This window comes from Cygnus olor, chromosome 1, assembly GCF_009769625.2.
Source record: "Cygnus olor isolate bCygOlo1 chromosome 1, bCygOlo1.pri.v2, whole genome shotgun sequence".
Lineage (NCBI taxonomy): Eukaryota > Metazoa > Chordata > Aves > Anseriformes > Anatidae > Cygnus > Cygnus olor.
The window spans coordinates 90,656,906-90,678,180 of record NC_049169.1 but is presented as its reverse complement, the minus strand read 5'-3'; the positions used below and the strand labels follow the sequence as shown (position 1 = coordinate 90,678,180).

The 21,275-nt window shown below is 39.3% G+C and overlaps 1 protein-coding gene across 1 annotated transcript in view; it reads right to left on the bottom strand.

Annotated features, from left to right (window-relative positions):
* Window positions 1-7,365: 7,365 nt before the first annotated feature.
* Window positions 7,366-21,275, bottom strand: part of GUCA1C (guanylate cyclase activator 1C) — a 33,450-nt gene continuing 19,540 nt past the window's right edge. The window contains exons 2-4 of the mRNA XM_040568965.1: window positions 15,361-15,510; window positions 12,571-12,658; window positions 7,366-9,595 (exon numbers count right to left, since the gene is read on the bottom strand). Coding sequence (XP_040424899.1) covers window positions 9,465-9,595; window positions 12,571-12,658; window positions 15,361-15,510 — 369 coding nt within the window. The 3' untranslated portion in view covers window positions 7,366-9,464. The remainder of the gene's footprint in view (window positions 9,596-12,570; window positions 12,659-15,360; window positions 15,511-21,275) is intronic.

Here is a 21,275-nt window from a genome sequence, read left to right as displayed (position 1 = left end):
CCAAATACTAATCTCATAAACTCCACAAATGCTAACTAACACCATCTGTGGCAATTTTTACTGCAAATTATCCCGATATGGGAAGTGTTTCTTCAGTCCGATAAGCAGAGCCTTGCCATGGGAATAGTGTCACAAGGCCTCCTTGCACCATGGCTCGCATTTCCAGATGTCTGTTTTAGATATATATGAAAGAATACTTTATTATCTCTTTGCAATAAACAGGAAAGTTCATCTTCTGAGTGCACCTTGAATGCCAATGCAGAGCAGAAATCAAAGAAATCAGAATAAGCAGCAAGAGTAGCACATCTGTGGGTAAACAGTTTTCTCCAGCAAGATGCTACTCCCCAGATGCCACAAAGCCATTTCTATCTGTCCTCTCCTGCTTTCTGTCAGGGTTTGACTCCGTCTCCCTTGAGCTACCAGTAGTACTTTGGGTAAAAAGAAGAAAGCAGAATGAATTTGTAGGGGGAAAAAAAATCAGCCACAAGCAGACTGAAACTGTGGCAATAGGACAAAGACAGGGACAAACAAGCTGTCATGCTCCGTTCATATCTGACTTGCTTATGTCGTACAAAATTTACATTCCTACTAGCAACGGATGGCCATGTCACAAACATACATTGCCATCATCACTGTCATGAAAAACTCTGGGGGGCTGTGAGGGGGGCTTTGCTGTGAGAATTTCTCTGCCAGCTGAAGCAATTGTATGGATTATTTGTTGTACTATTTTCCCCTAGCTTGTGTACCTGCAGGACATGCACTTATGGCCATCTCTTACACACCCCCTTTCACTACGAGATGTCTTAAATCATTGATCAGCACTTACCCTTCAGTCTTGGGAGCAGCTTCTTGGCCGTTTTGTGCATTTGGCTTCTATTCAGACACCTGGCAGCATTTGGCACTTTTTGAGACAGGAGGCAGAGAAGCTGACAGCAGAGCACATCCTATATCTGAATGGGCACAAATGTGTGTTCTGAAACGATCAAAACCCACCAGGAAATACCAAAATAAGATTTATAATTGTGTTCTCCAGAGGCATTCACTAACCCTGGCAGGCAGAACACATCATTTCTGGAGCCTCCCTTTTCCTTTTCAGAGCAGCATTATGCCCTTCTTTTGTTTGATTGTTCATATCAACTTCTTTAGACAGTAATATTGATGCTCTGCCCTATCGACACAAGTGCTTTCTCTTTCCACTGTCCTGGGAAAGTCAGCTCTTAGCTTGGATGCTCAGGAATCTCACCAGTTCAGATACTTTGGAAAAAACAACTGATAATTAGGAAGCTTGGATTTTTCATGTATTTGTTTTCCCTGTGCACTTTGAAGTCCTAGAGAAGAGCCTAAACTTTCATGGAAAGCTGAAGAAATACTCTGCTTAGAATAGTAGGTAGGTAGTTCTGGTCACAAATTGTCGTTTGTGTTTTGTGAGCTTTTTGATGTTTACTATTATAGAATGTTGTTGGAAGTTATCAGATCACTGAATTATTATGATCATCACCAGAAGCTGTTTGCTAGCTGGCACTACCATTAGAGGCTGAGCTGGTGAAGAGGATATCATAGGGAAGACTGACCTAATTAAAAACTAGTTCAAGACCCTCTTTTGAGATAGAAAACCTTTAGCACAGGAAAGGAACAATGCAAGAACAATAAAAAAAACCAAAAACTTAATTACAAGTGTTCAACTTTTTCCTCAAAGTATTAGCAACTTTTTAAAAGTGAGCTGTGTTTTAAATTTGAGAGGTTTTGAAATCCTGCAGGACAGAATGAGATTGCCAAATACATGTAATTTAAATAAAAAGAGGAGGAAATGCATAAACTCCTCCTATATTGTCTGAAATTATTAAAACTATGTGCCAGAGGTACACTGCCAATGCAAAAAAGAAAATAAAATACCCAAACCAAAAAACAACCAACCCCAATTTTTATTGCCTTGTGGACAGAGATGGAAGGAACGCTTGGATGGAGGCTAAGAATCAAAAGCTGTGCCTAAAGCCAGATAGCAGTTTAGTTCCTTTTGAAACACACAAAAAATGCCATTTCTTTCCATAAATATTTCATTGTTTTTAACAGGAAAGTAATCATGGCACTGATATATATTTTTTAAAAAAAGTATTCCCAGAATACTTATTTCATTCTTTCCCTACACCTGTCTGCAATAGCCCATAGAAATACTGTGCTGCATAAAAGGTTAATAAGATTCTGAATAAATCAAGAGTTTGATATATCTTTAGACATTACTTGAAGAAATTCTGTTCCAGTTTGCAGTCAGTGGGATCATTGACTCTCATGGGACCACAAAGGCTCCATAAGTCCACATTCATTTAGCATTTTGGGTGTACTTTGGCTTTTCCAAGAAAGGTAGAGTTTAAGAGATCTGTAATTACTATGGTCAAATTACTATATTCAAAAAGCCAGAAGACTAGATGCCTGATGGGAAAGGAGAATGGAATACCAAACATTTTCTCCATCGATATTTTACCAGTCTAAGTTGTGAAAAGCAATGTTTGAGTATCATTGCCATTCAGAAGGTGCTCAGTGTCCTGAGAAAAGAAGTTAATGGGCTTTGTAATAAACAGTTTTCCACAGGGTGCAAATTTCTACTCTGTGTTAAACAAACACACTTGCTGGCACCCTGATAACTTTGAACAACTAATTAAAATAACCTAAAGAGGAATGAAAAAAGTTAAATTTGTTTTGCTGGGCTGTTGTACTTCCTCTTTGAAGAAAGAGAAGACATCTTGAGTGGTTAATTACTTTGGTATCTGAGAAATAAAGTGCAATTAGCGTTTAATTAGAACATAGGTACAAAAAAAAAAATGCTTGTGCAAATTATCACTATTTCAATACCCTGTTTGTGACATTACTAATCTGATTATTTCTGAATGCTAGACTGTCTCAGAAGGCAATTTTGGTTTGACTTATTAGCACGAGATTGGCGTATAAAGGGCAGGACGTGACCTACTTTGTGTTCTTCCTTCAAATGGTGCATTTTGATAAAGATTTTTAATTTAGTTAGGGCACCAAGGCATGAAAAATCTCAGCTCAAATGAAATACTATTTACCTTCTGTTTAAACAGAGCTTCACTGAGCATTTGTAGAATTAACCGAGTTTTTAAGTATAGAATCATAGAATCATTAAGGTTGGAAAAGACCTCCAAGATCATCTGGTCCAACCATCCCCCTACCACCAATGTCACCCACCAAACCATGTTCCTAAGTGCCAGGTCCAACCTCTCCTTAAACACCCCCAAGGGACGGTGACGCCACCACCTCCCTGGGCAACCCGTTCCAATGCCTGACTGCTCTGAGAAGAAATGTCTCCTAATTTCCAACATAAACCTCCCCTGACACAACTTGAGGCCATTCCCTCTAGCCCTATCGCTAGTTATCTGTGAGAAGAGGCTGACTCCCAGCTCCCTACACCTTCCTTTCAGGTAGTTGTAGAGAGCAATAACGCCTCCCCTGAGCCTCCTCTTCTCCAGGTTGAGCAACCCCAGTTCCCTCAGCTGCTCCTCACAGGACTTGTGGTCCAGGCCCTTCACCAACTTTGTAGCCCTTCTCTGGGCACATTCCAGGCCCTCGATGTTCTTCTTGTAGTGAGGGGCCCAAAGCTGAACACACTACTCGAGGTGAGACCTCACCAGGCCTGAATACAATCTATTTCACCACTCTTGTGGCTGGCTTGCTCACCACAGATGTGATGTAACCGCTGAGCACAGGGGTTCATGCAGTGGTGACAGAAAAATTGAGCCTTGCTGATACCAGAAGAAGGGTAAAGCCTTACTGCAGAACTTGTGGGCTGTAGAACTTTACCACATAACATTATCAATGCTTAAAACAGCCAGGTATGTCTTTATTTCTGGCATTTCAATAGTAAGATTTATTACAACTGAACTCACAAATAGTAAATAGATAAATATAAATCAGCTTTAGACAGTTAGCTATTATGAAAAATGCATCTACGTCTTTACGTTGGCAAAACACCAAATGTTTTTATAATGGACGGTTCCAAGGCACTTGATGTGCTGATAGCATTTTATTTTATTTTATTTTATTTAGCTTTATTTATAGAAAAGGGATGGCTTCTTGAAGAATACTGGAGAGGAATGGCATAGTATCTGAAAACTCTGTGCTGGTGGACAGGTGACACTTTCAGTGGTGCCAGTGACAGCCCCCTCCTCTGTGACCCCGGTACCACAACCCTGTGGGCTAGCTGGAGAATGACTAGAAAGGGCAGGAACTTTGGCGGCCATTTCACATTCAGTTCTCCAGTCATCAATTCTCTGTCTGTTTCTGATGAATCCAGCAGAAATGTCCATATTCTGCATGGTTTTGCCTACAGGCTGCTTCCTGAGTGTGTGTGTTAGGGCAGGGCCTCACAACCAGGCCCTGCCACCCTGGGGAGCCCTGACAAAACCTGGCTGAAGAAGAAAGGCTTCTCCTGTACAAGAAATAGCACTTAATGTGTTTAAATATTGGCCTTTTACCACATCACACCAACGGTTTTGGTGAACTGAAAATGCGGCCTAGCTCAGAAGCTGCCTCTGCACTTCACATTTTGCCTGTTGTGTATAGCAGCTGTGGTTTGCCATTTCAGCAGGCCCATGGTGAAGATGGCAGCTGGCTTTTCCCCTGAGAGGCAGGCAGAGTGCCCTGTTGGGGGTTGTTACAGTGTAAGGGTCCGGGCGAGGAGGCTGGGGGAGCATGAAAGTGCTCTGTAAAAGCTAAAAATAAAAAACACAAAAAACAGCTGGCAAGAAAGTGCTGGAAATGGGCCTCATCCCGCCCCACTCAGCCTCATGCATGGTGAGGCTGCATGCATGGTGAAGGGCAGGGCCTGAAGCACAGAACAATTACAACATGAACATGGTTCTTCACAGCCTGAGTCTTTTCCATACTTTAACATTTGGCTTTTCCTCTACAGCATGCTCCTTATGTGACAAGGTTATGACAGCTTGATGTTCCTTCACGGGGCCTGCTGCCCTCTGCTTTTTCTACCTCTTCAGCTTTCCTCCTCTGCTTGTTTTCCCCATGGTTTTGTAGGATGTTCTGCACCTCTCTCCCTTCTGCCCTCCCCGCCTCTTCAGCATTTTGTGAGGGATATAGTGGTAGTTTAAATTTTTTTTTTTTTTGGTAAACAGTACAGCTTTAAACGAGACAAGAAGCTCAGACCTTATTTAAAGTAACTAGAACTTCAAACTGGAAGCAATTGAATTTGATGGTTTTACAACTCAAAAGATAGTATTTCATTACAGTTTTGATTATAGGCATAGTAACAACTCTGTAGTTAACAGTCTTAAATTCTCTCGCAGCTCTACTGCAGAGAAAGGGGAAATAAAAACTAAGTGGAGATACAGGAAAATACTTAGAAAAAAATTTCTTTGTCAAATAAGTTACCTTTGATGGCTGTACCTTCTCTCACATAGCTGTTGTAGGCAAAAATCAGTGCAGGACATCACTTTTTAAGTCCATCCTTCTGTCTTCAGAGTCATGAGCCAGTGGTTTGTCTTCTACTCAGTGTCCCAGTCAAACTGTAGAAGTAAAAGGGTCCCTGCCTGCTACACATACCAGCTAAACCATGGCTCTCTTCCTAATCTTTAGATCAGGAGTTGTCAGGTCACTGGAGACCAAAGCAAGGGTTCACCAAAGCTTTATTATTAGTGTAGAAATGTTAATGATGCAAACAGTTGGACAGGGACTGGAGAAAAGAGCCTGTTCCATCCAGCAGCTACATTTTGCCATGTTAAAAAACATGTCATTCAGCTACTTTCTCCCTCAGCTTTCTAATAAAGGCCTGTCAAAAAAGTACAGCGTAAAGCTACGTGTTTCCAACTTTTGGAATATTCTTCTATATTTAATAGAATGTTTAAAAATGATAATTAAAAATCCCTCCTTGAATTCTTCAGTAGTTTCTATAACCCCTCAAGACTTTTTGTAGACATTGAGCCAGTTTCTTCAAATAAGTAGACATATGTCCTAACACACAGGGAACCTGAGGCTTGAATATTTAACCATTATGCTCTACATGATACAGCTAATCTTACATAAGGTCAAAAATTAAATGCAGCTATGATATCTTTTCCACACCACAGCAAGCTTTCCTCCCACTTTATCAGGGATGCATAACTATGGCATAAGGTTTAATCATGCCTGTTAATGCTTAAGCAATTTCATATCTATAAGAAAAGGTAATTTTCTTGTCACTTTGAATTCCCAGATTCTCAGAAGAAAAAGTGCCTATTTATTTTTCTAGCATATTAAGCTACCAGAATAGAAAAGGAGATAACGTTAGGACAATTATGAATTGTTTGAAAAAGAGAACTGTCATACTAATTACCTTTAGCTGTTTGGATGCAATAAAAAGAGCATAATGCTAAAAGGATTTCTTAACAGTAAAAGAGCTTATATTAGAAGAGAAACTACCAATTACCCTGTTGATTGGCTAAGCTCACCCAGCTGCACAGAGTGAATTTGAAACCTGTGGTTCTTTCCAAGGTGAATATGGTGACAAAACGATTAGCTATTCTCAGGGCACATTTATCCTAACTAAAACCTACCCCCCTGTGATGATGATATAGGCAGCCCAGCTTCTCCAGAGTTTCACAGCTGGCATCTGCATCAGTCTTGTTGACAAAGACATTTCTTGAGAGCATATGCTATAAAGTTTTTTTTTTTTTTTCTTTCCTCCCATGCAGGGTTTTGTAGCAATAGATCAGTGGCTCATCACTACCCCTTAACCACTTAAATATTTGCTAAGGGGTAAATGTAATGTGAACTAACGTTTGGCTTGCTTTTTCCTTTTCTGCTGTCTATTAAATCAGCAATAAGCATTTGAACAGACAGGTCAGCTTAAAATATTCCTTCTTTAATACAAAGCACCTGTGTGGTGATGAGCTGCAGCTTCAGGTTGTTTCAGAACAAGACTTCGGGGAGTCAGATTAGGCAGTTTTTGCACGTGCCACCTGATTTCACTGATACGTTCAATGAACACCTGACAAGTTTAAAAGACTGAGATCAGTAGAAAATTGTGACTGCAATGCATTTATCTCAAGCACCTGTATATCGAATAGTGCTTAAGTCATTAAAGGAGACATACACTAATCTAGATGGAATCTTGTGAACAACCCCAAAAATGTGTGGAATTCTTGTAGGTAAATATTTTAGGAAATGTGCCACAATGTTTACGTTAAACAGAAAAGGTACTTTTTCTTAATTATATAGGTTTCTGCTAAATAATTTTATATTGAGGTGTATAAAGTAAGCATGTCAGGTACTCCTTTAAAATTTAGTTTCACACACACAAAAGGCTAAGAACTTCCTTTACATATATTAATTTTTAATACAAAACAACACTCCCCTTGATTTGGTAATTCCCGTCATATAATTACAGTTGCACAGAAAAAATAGGCAAATTTAAATGGAAATACTCTCTTTTAATATCCATTTATTGAAAGAGAAAGAGAGAGAGAGAGACCAATATACGTAGACAGTAGTCACGTTTCAAAGTCAGAAACTTCATTATTTTAAAAGCAACAATCCAAAACACAGCTGTTTCTGTATACCCAAGTTGCTTAGATTGGATCACTGTATTTTAAATATTTTAGAGCCAGTTCTGAAGACCACCATCCTCACAGAATCTAAATGCAAAACAGTAGATAAAGAAAAGTGATTTTCTGAAGTCTAGGTGTGAGAAAACTGATACTGACAGTGAGATATTAATGTGTCAATGATGAATAAAAACAAGAACTTAAAGTTCGAACCCGCCAGCAATCTCATACATCATTCTCTTTTTTTGGGAAAGGATATAAAAGATTCAAATGTCAGAACTATAATGTCAGAACTGTTTATAATGTCAAGTGATGCTTGTTGCATACTTTTAGTATATTCCATTGATCAAACCAGAACCTGGGGTAATAATTGCAGATGATGGAGCACATTTCTGTGCAAATGGACATGGACTTGTAGTGACTTAGGAAAAAAAAAAAAACTTTTTCATATTAAGTCTTAATAAGTGTTTCCTTCAACCTGCACCTACCCATGCACAAATGATTTTGCATTAAGATGATGTTTCTAACAGCATCTAGTATTAGTGTGATGCCTTCAGGGCACTGCCAGCCAAGGAGAACTTAGTCTTATGACATAATGTAGTGATTTGATAGAACTGGTTGCAGACTTGAAAGAGAATCCATCCCAACAGAACTGGAGAGAGCTATGATTTTCCCTTTTCAGACAACTCATGCAGTTACATTTCAGCTTAAAGAATTAATCTTGTTTGTTAGAAAGTAAGATTGAGTTGTTTTTAGCTTGGTTTCCTAAAAAAATGAGACATATGTGATCATGCCATCTGTGAATCCCTTCTCTGTACTCCTAACAGCTACCACATTCAGAGATGATTGCAACCCAGTTTGAAAGAAGGTAGAAGTCTCAAAGAGACTAAATTGCTGAAAGCTTTCGCCCAGGTGTCTGGGCAGGACAAAAATACCATAGTACTCGCTGTCAGGGGAAGGCAGGAAGAATTCATCTGTTAAGCAGTCTGTTTGGCAGACACCAGCAGTCCCATCAGCATGAACTAGTCATCATACATCTTACCTTTTGTCTCATGAAGCTGTGGCAAAGAGCCCAGTGAAAATGAACTGTTTTGCAAAGGAGGTCATACAAGTCAAAGGACACATCTCTGGGAAACCAGATGATATTCGTTCCAGTGCTTACAAAATTATTTGTTTTAAACATTCTTTGAACTTCTAATGCTACTCTACAAAGATAACAAAATTTCATCCCAGTGCTTCTATAAAAGTTAATTTGAAAGAACAGTAGCTGAACCTTGTGAAAAAACATCAAAACATCGTGTTATTTTATTTTACAAATGTAATGAAATCAAGAGTGGTAGATGGTTTCTTAAAGAGGATGCACATCTCTGGAATACTGAGCTGACTGAGGTGTTTCCCAGAAAATCTTCTCTGATTTTGAGCACTGATTAGATTAAATGTTAAGTTAATACAAGCCAGGCTTTGTTCTTAATTGGTCCTGATAGGAGCCAATCCTACCTAGATGTTTATTGCCACATTTTAGATAGCAGGTTAAAGAACCTGTACTTAAAAGAATAAATTTATTAGTTCTCTGTTTTCTAGAAAGGTTGCACTTTATGATATTGTCACTGTTTTATTGATTATTCTGAACAGTGTTCATAGAGACCAAACAAGTTATTTATACTGCATCAAACATCTTTTCTATTATATGTGGGCAAAGGTTTGTGTTCTGTAGCTGCCACAGTCCTTAGCGAGAGACAGAATAAAGAAGAGGAGAGATGTGGAGTCAAGAGTGAAAATTCCGAGGGACAATTATTCCTGGAGCTGAGTGATTGTTATTGTCTGGGCTGGTTTTGACAACATCAAGCTCTCTGAATATATCAAATATTATCTTTCTTGAAACAATGACAACAGATGTCACATCCGTCACTGAATCCTTCAGATGCTGTGCCGCCTGCCGCTCTGTATGACTTTGAGTACGTTGGAAAGGTCAAAACTTTTTGTAATCAATTCCATTAGGTCCTCATCTCTTTCAACACCACTGATAAACTCTTCTAAAGTCAGTTCCCCTAAAAGGAAATCAGATACTCCTTAGGAACCAAGGAATGCAGCAATCACTCTCAACCCAACACAAGGCCATTCATGCCAGGTTGCATCCCCCAAGAAGATTCCCTGTACTTCTCTGCTGATATGCAAATGCAGGAAGAATATTTTCATATGTTTTCCCATTTTGCATCAGATTTTAGAACTCATATTCACTTTTCTTTATTAAAACAGATCAAATGCCACTTTCACAGAAGTCTAAGACACCTACAGTGTTTAGCATCTTCAATGACAGATGTGTGGGGAAAAGGGCTCTAGTGAAGGGTTCATTCTGGCATAATTTAGCTGCATGAAGCTATTCTTACCAAGCTAACTGGAGTTTAGCTTATAGGTGGTTTTAACAGAGATTAGGGGATGATTTGCTGAGGATTACAAAGCATATCCCCTGTGTTGACTACAAGGATTATTTAGAGCCAGGATAAGATGATGAAAAAAAATCAGTTAAGTGGTTTGATTAGAGAAATTGTTCCAAGCAACTGAAATGGTTATGATTTTTAAGATTTTTTGGGAGTGTGTGATTTTTTTGGACTCATTCCAAAATCAGGTAATACTTTGGAAATTGCAAGACAACCTCCTTTTTGCAGGAACAGGAATACCATTTAACATTCTTCTTCTCCTGCTTACTTCCCTGGCAGCAAAGGCAAAGACCAGTCCTAGGCATCGGTCTGGTGGCAAGGTACACTGGAGCGTACACGATTCTCTGGCTAGAAATTATTCCAGTGATATTGTTTTTATTTGGGAGGGGAAATAGGCCTTGGTTTAAGAGGAAGAGTGATTCTTTCCTCTTAAGTTTATTTTTTTTTAATGAAAATCATAAAAATGAATGATTTTTTTTACTGAAATAAGAAATTGAAAGAGGCCAGGCAAAAAGAAACCTGCTGGATGACTTAGGGCCCCTGCATTCTGGGGCCCAGCAATGTAAATCACATACACTTCTGGTAAATGCTTAAGGTAGATGAATTTTAGCTCTTTTCACATTTAAGTGGTCCCTGCAGGTTTTTTTTGTTTCTGTTTTGGTTTCTGTTCATGGCAACTTTGGAAGCTTAATCTGACTGAAAACCAAAAATGATCAGCGTGTGAAGAATTTGAAAATGACCCATCGGCAATAAAGGCTGCTTCCTCTTTTGTCATATGGTCCCCACTGCACTGTGAGCAGGCTCACATACACACTAAGTGAAAAGAGCCCCTCTAACACAAGTCCTGGCTCTTAGGCTGCAGCGAGAGGAGTAAGACCCACCCCAGTGGTTGATGTACAGTGTCCTGAGAATGTTCACTCCTCCCCTATCAACCCCAGTGCCCTCATATAATCCCAGGAGCGGAGCCAGAAGGAGCTGTCTCTGCACACTTGTCTGCATCTTTCTGCTTTGCTACTCATCCACTCACTTCTTCAGATCTTTCCCCCCGTCCCACATATTCCTCTTACTCCCCATCTCCTCCCCTGTTTGTCACCTTTGACTGACTGGAATGTATTAATAGGGTTCCTGGAGTCATCAGATGGACCTGCTGCATCACTTTCCTGCTTATGCTGGTTTCAGTTGCCAGAACTGGACAGTCTGTTTCATGGTCCGCCCATTCCCTTCAGCAGGTCTTGACTTCCCTCCTTTGATCCCAGGGCTATATATTTCAAATTAACAATACCAGAATGCAATTGCACAAAGAACACTGCAGTTACCAGCGAGATGAAGTTATGCTAGCATGTCCAGGCTCACTGGGACTGTGATGAGCCTAAAATTTCCTTCAAGTAATGGAAATAAATTGCAAGGCCATCAGGAGATTTGTTTTAGGGATTGCTCCCTGCTGCCATGAGATTATTTCTTGTACTTTAATGTGAGGAAGGCCATCACAACTTATTTGTCTATTTACTTTTATTTATTTATTTTATTTTTAATAAGCAGCTACAAGGAGGCAGCATAGCTTAAGATAAACTTTGAAAAATGTGTCCCATTTCTCAGGCTGAGTTAGTCCTGCTGCTTTGTAGCTATTTAAAAAAGTATCTAGTTATGGAAAGTAGTTTGAAAGGGGAGTATTATGAAGGTGATTCTGAATAATTCATGTTCTGGCGTCTCATTGCTAATATTGAAGACACAAGTTATTTTTTAGCTGATGGTCTAGCTCAGATACAACTATTACTTGGAAGTAAACATATGGTCAAAGCAGGGGTCAAAGTAAAAAGTATCATAGTATTGGGGTTACATTCTAGAATATGACTGTGTTGTTTGGAGTCTGTAATTTGCCTTCACCCCAAAAATGGACCAAACAGGTGGGAAAAATGTTCTACCAGTTATTCATATGCATCACAAGATCACTATTTATATTCTGATTATATATTGCAAACAGCTTCCTTAAAAATAACTTTAATACACCAAATGAGACCTCAAAAAAAATGAACAAACAAAAAAAAGCCACAAATTCTTGGCTGGAATCTGATCTTGCTCTGCAATGCTTTCCTAACATTTCTAATTTGTCAATTACTATAGTGGTTGCCGGTAGGAGCATTTTCATGGTTAGGAATAGCAGGGAAGACATTCATGTGTGACAACATTCAGACTTCAAGAGACATCCACTATGCTGTCCAATCTTTCAGACATGATAGGGCATGTGCAACCATGCATCTTAGTTGGTTTTCTTATGCAGTTTAGGTAGATTGAGCCGTTGCAGATATACTGAAAAAATACCTTCAATTTGCTGTGCAACCAAAGCACTGTTATTTTGGATGAACAGTGCAAGACCTTCGTGTTTTAGCCACTATTGCATATAATTCCTGTGTCAGGTTAATAGAGGCAGTACTGTAAACCTGGATGAGTATAGGTAAAGAAGAACAGACAGGTTTTCAGTTTATCTAAAACAGAGTTCTTCAGTAGTGTGTTCAACTCCCCTCCTTACCCTACACTCTCTCACGGGGAAAAAACCCTGCCATTACCAAGAAAACCTAAATTCTTACCATCATTGTTCACATCTATCTTCTGAAATATCATGTTCGTGAATTCTTCAGCGGACATGTTGGTGTGTCCATTAATAGCCTGGATAGCCTGAAGACAGAAATGCAGAAAGTTCCGTCAGACTTTTTTCCTTCAAGTTGTGAAAACAATACACTGGCAACTGCAGTAATTGGGATGCAGCTCTTTAGTTCACCAACCCTTTCAAAATCGCTAAATAAATAGCTATTTCAAGTAAATCTTCAGTAATGAGGATTGGAAATTTAATTAACATAACACCGCCTGAAGATTACAGACCTCATTTACATATCTCTGAAGGTCTTCTGAAACCATGTGGCACCTCTGTTCTGCAATACACTAGATTCCACACCAGCATTTTTATCTCACCCTAGAGAGTTCTGTGTGTTGAGAGTGCCCTATGCTCTGTGTGATTTAAATGTAGTATTATTTTTCACAGCTGAAAGCACATGATGAGAAAGCCTAAGTCATTTTTCTATTAAAAAATGTTTAACTTAGTAATCACAAATAAAGTTAGACTGGCAGTCCTGAAAGTTGGCAGAATTTACTTGTCCTCCAAAGAAGTTAAGAAAAGTAATCTCCCCTCTGCTTTTTCTGTGGCAAAGGTATCCAATATTTGGAGTAAAGGTATAAATGAATACCTTTGCAAAATTGTGTCCCATTCACTGAGACGATCATTTCTGAATTATGGTGATCATTCTGGCCAATAAAGAAGAAGCCTATATGTTAATAACTGGTGGCCCATATCCAACAAGCATGTGCTTATAGAATTGGACTCAGAATCAATATCACAATTAGTGACTGAGAAAATAGATACATATCTATGTATAAACATCTATTTTTGTTATATAATGGGCACACTAGGCTTTTTTTTTTTTTACATCTAATTATCATGAGATGAACTGTGTTGTGCAAGATAATTCACCATATGATTTTAGATACTATTTTAGAACTCATTATACAGAAATAAAATGCAAGCTAAACACATCCATCACTGATGTAGAATCCCTAACCATCACTATCTTTACCATACTTTGCACAGAGTTCTGAAAGGCAGCAAGAATTTTACAAAATATAGGTACATAAACTTGTTTGTATCACTCATTCGTACTATGGATACTTTTGGTATTTTGTATGCCTGACCCCAATGCAGCCTTCAGAAGGTTGTACCTCTGTCACAGTTAAATTTGTAGCACTAAGAGGAAAGCAGTGCTTCCTGAAGTACTTGAATCACTGACTACCACAAAATCCCCCTAAATAATAAATTATCTGGACTGCTAAAAAGACACTGACAGGGTGCCTGGTGCTCTGGCAAGAATTTTGATGTCTTAAAATGATCTGCTGGTCCAAAGCTTGTATAGCTGTAGGGGCAGATGAAGTTTTAATAGGACTTATTTGATTTATATTAAGGTCTCAGATCTGATATATCTTTTTGGATAAACCCTTGTTTACTGATGCTCAGTATAATCAGAGCCCTTACTGGCTGTGAGTCAGAATTTTTATTTTTGTTTAGAGTTTCATCTATTTTCATCTAGCCTAAGTCAAATGACTTGTACAGGTTTAAGTTAAAGTTCTGTTACTCCAAAAGAGAAGCAGAAGTTTTAAAACCAGTTAAGCTAAAAAAGAAATCTTTATATTAAAATGTTTTTAATTCTCTTTTTGGATAGAGTCCAAGACGAAGGCAGCTGCATCAATGCCTTCAAGTAGAAAATGATGGAGAATAGCAACAACAGAAAGATGACATTAGTCTTAAATGAGGAGAAATTGAGGCTGTGCAGCCTCTCTTTCTGCATTTAGAAAGCCGCTCTTTAGAAGGAGATGCATCAACTTAATTTGTTTGACCACATGGCTAATCTAGCTCTGGTTCCTTTCATTTGAGGCAGCAGCTCTTGAAAGTCTTTAACAGTGACTAGCCAGGCACCAGCAGCAAGACAGAATCTTGGAAAACTACTTTCCTTGTTTATTATGACATTAAATCCCTATTTAGATTTTATGCTCCCTGCAGCAAAACCTTGATCTGTAACAGGTTCTGTACATTTAGAAAGAAGTATTAAAAGTCATTCATATTTGCAAGGAACCCTATAATATCTTTTGGTTGAAAGCAGCTACTGAAGTGCAAAATATTAGCTCACCAGAGCAAGTTGGAAAACATGGAAATCATTGTGCAGAAAGAATTACACTGTTTTGGTTTGTGGGTTTGAAATAGGCCCATTTTCAGAAAAAAAAGATTATCTACAATATTTGTATCAAAATGTCAGTGCAGGATTTAATGACAAAATTAACTTTCCCCAAGTTAATTTAAAAAAACAAGTAATGGCATTTGTAGTAAACGAATCTAAAAGCCTTTCAAAAAGAATGAAAATATTTGAATATTTTGATGACATCTATATTTTTTTTTGTGCAGAAAGTTCAGTTTGAGAAGCCATTTTTCCACAACAAACTGGCACAAATGCTTGCAAACAGCTGTTTTATTCATTATGCTACTTCAGCTCTACCCTGCCTTCTTATACAGTTTATCTCAGTAATGCTTCTACTGTTTCTAAAGTGTTTCACTTTCAGTAAATCAGCATATATAGAGAATTATGTTTTAAAGTAAAATACTACTTAGATACGTTTATTTCAGTAAGCAAGAAACCAATGACAAGAGTGTCACTAGTCGGAACAGTTCTGGTTTTGTGACTGTAAAGCATTAGGTAAAATACAACATGTGATGAACTACTGATTCAGAGATAACGCGCTATGCCAAATGCAATTATTATTGGTCATAATTTGCTTACCGTGAATATGCTTAATAGTTCTTTTTTGTCAATACATCCATTTCCATCAGCGTCATATAGCTTAAAATACCATTTCAATTTTTGGTCAATTTTCCCTCGTATAACCAAATTTATTGCAGCTATGAACTCCAAGAAGTCTATAAATCCATCCTAAGAGAGAAAGAGAGAAAACCCCATTTAATAATGTTCACTTTCTGTTCATTCTGGCAATTTCACAGAAACAGGTCATTGAATTCAATATACAAGCTGATTTATAAAGCACCTTAACATAGAAATTTCCTGTGGTCTTTAAAAAGGATGAGCTCAACTGGAAGCACTGTAGGAAGAAGTGTTAGCTCAGATAGTTTTGTTCTTCCCTGAAAGCTGCAGGGGAAGCAAATCAATTCAGAGCAATTACTATTGACATTGTTTGAAGAGAAGAAAAACAGGTTTGTGGTAGGCTTCTACATGCAGAAGTGGGGAGTCTGGGATATCCAGTTTGGTACTGTTGAGATGTCTGCAGTGGAGCTGCTTATCTTCATATGATTACTGCAGAAATATGGATGTTTTCCAGTGCAACAGAGATGCTCCAGGTGTTACTCATCTGAGAGATCATGCAATAAGAATTGTATGTGGTAACTGGTAACCTGGCATGAGCTCCAGATACTGTGGTTTATCTGTATAAGCATCAGACTGATATCCATCCGACTGATAGATTTTGCATGGGATATAAAGCCTTCAGGTCATAAACTAGTTTCTAAATAGCGAGGATTGGGGGATATTCATAGCAAAGGAGCATTTGAGATTGATTTAATTCTGATTTGATTCTGATGATTGATTTTCTGCTTCCTTCTCTGAAGCTACTGATGGACAGGACTCCATGGTCAGGTGGTCTAAGCTACTGTAGCAGTTCCTCTGTTTCTGTATAAAAGGGGTGAGGATGGAAGAACAGTTGCTGAATTTGGAGAGTACTTGCTCCAACTGTTTCTTATGCGCATATAAAAAGAATTAGCAGCTGGTAAATGTAATCTTGTGATCTTTACATTGGTCAGAATCCAAACACTTGGAAAACCTTGGAAAGACTGTCATCAGCTTCAGATGGCCTGTGACTTAGAAGACTGGATGAGTATCTACTAGGTTTAGCATGTTACTTATTTTTATTGTCATACATCAGCAGGCATTAATCTGTCCTCCTGACGGTATTAGAACAAAGGAAAAGAAGTCTTGTAAAGGCATGGTGTGATTGCCATACTTGTAGTGCTTGTTTTCATTTCTGTGCAAAGCTGCTCTGTGCAAAGCAGTAGCACCTAAGAGGTAAATCCAATCCAACACACTGGAATCAGTGTACATGCAGAAATTGTGCATGCATATCTTGTGCAGGCTGACTTATGGCTTCACAGACTTTCTGTGCAGGTTCTGCCATCATTGCTGAATTTACTGTAATTTTAATTGCAGTAAAATCAGTGAAGCCAAAGATACCCCTCAACTGCAGTTTGGGATGAAAAGAAATCTGACAGTAACTTCATGTAGTTTTCCAGCAAGATTAGGCCCAGTATTACAAGCAGATACTTTGCCAAAAAATGGCACATCATGTACCACAAACTTTATGCTTCTTTCTGGCACACCAACTTGGATTTTATTTTTGGAAATATTATTTCAAGAAACATCTCATCAGATATTTTACATTTCCACCCCCTAATTTTATAGATCTATTAAGAATGTGGTTAGATGCGTTTCACATTGCTGCTTCTTTATTGAATTTCATACTACTTACTGAAGCTACAGATTAGTTTTAGGCTTTCTTCATGTCTGTGACTAGATTCATTTTTTTTTTTCTCCCTTATATTTCACTCTGGGTTTTGGAAAACTGTATTTTGTTAGCTTTCTTCTTATGTCTTTGTTTTACTTCCATTGCTCTGACCAGCAACAGAATACCTGAAGTTTGGAAAATGTAAAAATCAGCTTAATGTTTTGTAGTATGAACTCTTATCTGGTGGATTATTTGGCCTGTCCCAAGCAGGAAGAGACTGAGGACCAAGGTAAAAAACAAACAACCAATCTCTGAAACATATCTGAGAGATGCTGTGGTTGCTAGGAAAGCCCCAGACACATACGGCTGTAGACACACAAAGACCACCAGCAACATGTTAACCTCAGCAGCCACTGCTCCAGGAATATGAATACTGAGAAGGCCAACATGTTTATCTACATGATATGGAACCAGAAGCGTGTTGCACAGAGGCATTGACAAGAAGCATGCTGTTTTTCCTTTCTCCATCAAAAAACATACATTATATACAGAAAATATTTATGTGATGTGAAAGCTATAGAAATCGTGATACACATATCCAGAGCTTTCCCAAAGAAAGATAAATGCTGCTTTTTTTACAGTGGCAAAGAGAAGCCTCAGAATAGTGCATTAAATAATGGAAAAAATCATAACAATAACCTATGAAGATAATCCCCTGGTTCTTCAAGTACAATAAATAGTACAATAAATGTATTATGATGTTATTAAAAGAATACTGCAGTGCTGATTTACCCATCTGCTGCTCTATAACCATTCACAATACAAATGCCTAGGTATTTCCTCATGTGTCTCCAGGCTCTGTAAAGCTTCATGCTGTGCAGCACACATGGTAAAGTATCTGTTGCTCATTAGGATGTCACTCAATCACAAGCAAAGGGACACCATAAAAATAATAAAATAAATAATAAGAAAATAGTAATAAAGGAAAACTAACAACAACAAAGCACCAAAACCACAATAAGCAGAACTGTTTACTAGCTGGAAGACAGAAATAATTTACTTCCAGTGCTTTACTGTGTTATTGCAAAGTGCTAATTCAAAATATTTTTATTCAAAGGAGTTAGCGCTAATGAAACCTGCTTATTTGACATTTTAGGACACCGGACAGAGCAGGGTGACTGACAGAGTTGTTGAGTGTCAGGGCTTATTGTCTGTGCCTGTGTGGAGCTGGCACCTGCCTACCTTGGAGGCAACCTGTTACTCTCAATGCCGCCAGCATTCAGAGGGAGGGTGAATTTATCCTCCCTTCCCTGCCCGCATACATAAAGCCTGCTGGGTTAAGCTCACAAGATACACTCTCTAGATACAGTGGAAAAGGAAGAAAATCTCCCTCACAAAATGGGGGAAATCTCCCCAAAGTAGTTCTGAGGAGAGGGCTGGAGAACCACTGAAAAGCCCTCAAAACTTCTTTTAGATGCCCCTGAGTAAGTCTTAAAGACTTACTCCTTACCTTAACAGACAATAAAAATAAATAAATGAATAAATGTATTTTTAGCCTCCACCAACTTAACCAGGAGAACCACAAGCTTAAGGGCAGACTGAACCACATGATAGTTGTGCATGCTAGTTCCCCTTGATGTTGTGATTGGCTTTCATTTCACTGATGGGCGTTTTCGAAGCCCCTTGTGACAGTGTTTAACTCACAAAACAAGCACAAAAGCAGACTCCAAAACTGGAAGGAGAATTTTTTGATTGCATGACACTAATCCTCAGGGCCCTAAGGGCACCACCAGCTCTGACTGTCTCTGCATGGACTGCCCTGCTCTGCCCAGGCCCCATGCCTGCTCCCTGGGCTGCAGGTGTGCCATCCCCTGAGGCCCTGGCCTGCCCGCTGTCCCCAGGCCCTGCGTAGGCCATGCCTTTGCGATGGCTGCCCTGTGCTCATCCTGCCTTAGCTGCTCGCCAACACAAAACTGCCACATTTACCCTCAGCCCCTACAGGGCTGAGTTCTCTCTCCCTTCTTGGTCCCTTTCCAGGGCCTGCACAATGCTCTGCACCTGCTGTGCAGACCTTGCCTCCAGACACAACTGCAGAGCTGAGTGACCTGCCTTGGAAACCATGTCTTTGGGCTTGCTAAGCTACTTACTGCCATCAGGCTGTGTCAAGTGAGCGTTTATGAAACAAGGCCTTCTGTTTAGTGGAGATCTTACCGATTACACCCAGCAAAATTTGTCCCTTTCTTTTTAGCACGCCTGTGACCTGGAAGCATCAGACTAATTTGAGAACAAGCTCCCATGCAGGCAATAAAGGTGGTCAGTGGTCTCACCCTGCCGTTAGCCCTTGACTCTGCTAGCAGAAGCTTCTAGCACTGTGAGACATTTCCCACTGCCCAGCTCCTGATCAGTAATAAGCAGCTCTGTGACATTAGGACCGGAGAAAGAAGAAAGAAGACAACAAAGCTGAATGCCCGAGAATCTGAGCTCAGCCTCACAATATTGAAAAGGTTAAAGTAAAAGTGAGCTGGAGCTGGGAATATCTGTTCTGAAGGAAAAGATTCAGGTGAAGAACTTGCAACTAAATTAGTTTTAAGCAACAGTGAATACCACAGGGTGAAAGGCCTCTGTTCACTTCAGTCAAGGTCAGACTACCAGAGTGGTGCAGCCCACATACTGGAAGGAATGGTGACAAGGTCTGAGGATTTACCATCCCAAAATTGAATGATCTGAAGCATCTCCACGTTTGAAAATAACTAGCTTGAAAACCTAGCTAGAAAGAAGCAAATGACAGGTGACATCTTCCTTTGTGCCAGAAACATGAGATTTCCCTGAATCTGGACAAGGGCATCATGGTATATAAAAATGGGACTATTCATTAGTTATTAAATTACTCTGTTCTCAGGAGATCCCATATTATCTTTTTTTTTTTTGTGTGTGAGATATTTTTGTTTCAGAATGTCAGTTTATGTGTAATTGCTGGAGGCTGCCCACTTATACTGAGTCAGGACAGAGAGCCGTGTTCTGTGAAGGAAAAGGACAGTGAAGGAATGGTGGCCTTATGCAATTAGTACTCAAACCCTGAAAGCCTGAGAAGGGCTTTATGCTTTGGTTCCTAGAATAGTGTTGTTAATCTTCACAGGTCCTTAAAAAACTCTCACAGCTTCAAATTATTTGGATACAGATTAAAAATAATTGAATTGGAAGCTGTGAATACACAGCTAATCCTAAACAGCATAGTAATTCGGGGCTTGGGCAGAACAACCAGAACTGGGCACTTTGGGTCTTGAACACGATTTCCTGACAGTGTTGATGCAGTCCTATGGAGACAGACTCTGGGTGAGCCAACTATCTCCTGCCACACACAACAGTTACACATACGGAAAGGGACGATTTCTGTCCCCACAAAATCCCACTAATAGTGAACTCATCGTCTTAGCTAGAGTACTGAGGACTCTATTAAGTGTCTATAAGTGGTGCCTTGTTTTCAGATTTGCTCTTGAAAAATCTCTAAAACTCAACGTGACAGCAGGAGAATAGCTCAACAGACTTTATCTGGATTGACAAGTGTGCAAATATAGACTGTCCAGGTATTTCAAACCAAGGGCTTAAAACATTAAGCCACCTTCCCTCCCCTCCCAGTCTTTTAGACTGCTATTTAAACCTGATAACAGAGAGAAAAGCTGTTATGTATATATTGGCACAGGTCAGATAGCAGATTACCACAGCTCAGAATAACTGTGTGAAATTTATAGCTAATCCTGTGTACTCCTCCCTTTATGTCTAGCCCTACCAATTCATAGTCCTGGTTTCTCCATCCTCAGAAAACTAAAGGTGGATTCATTTTGATCCATTGCATCTTCCCCAATTTCCTTGCCTTTTTTGTTTGTTTGTTTGTTTTGTTTGTTTCTAATTTCTGAAGACTTTCAGCTGTTCATCAAAGGCAGCATACAGATTACTGAAGAAATACAGAGCTACTTGTGACTCTGCTACTTTGACATGTCCCAGAGGTCTGATGGAGTTTGGGGCTTGGAGAGGACTCCAGGCTTCCTTCAGGCTGTGGCCAGAATCACCAGTTTCCTCAGTAAACAAAGCTGGCTTTTGTCACAGGGCAGGGGGGAAACTCTTGGCAAGCAAAGGATATTAGGTAGGGATGAAGAAAGAAGCAGGGAATTAGGAGCAGCAAATCATT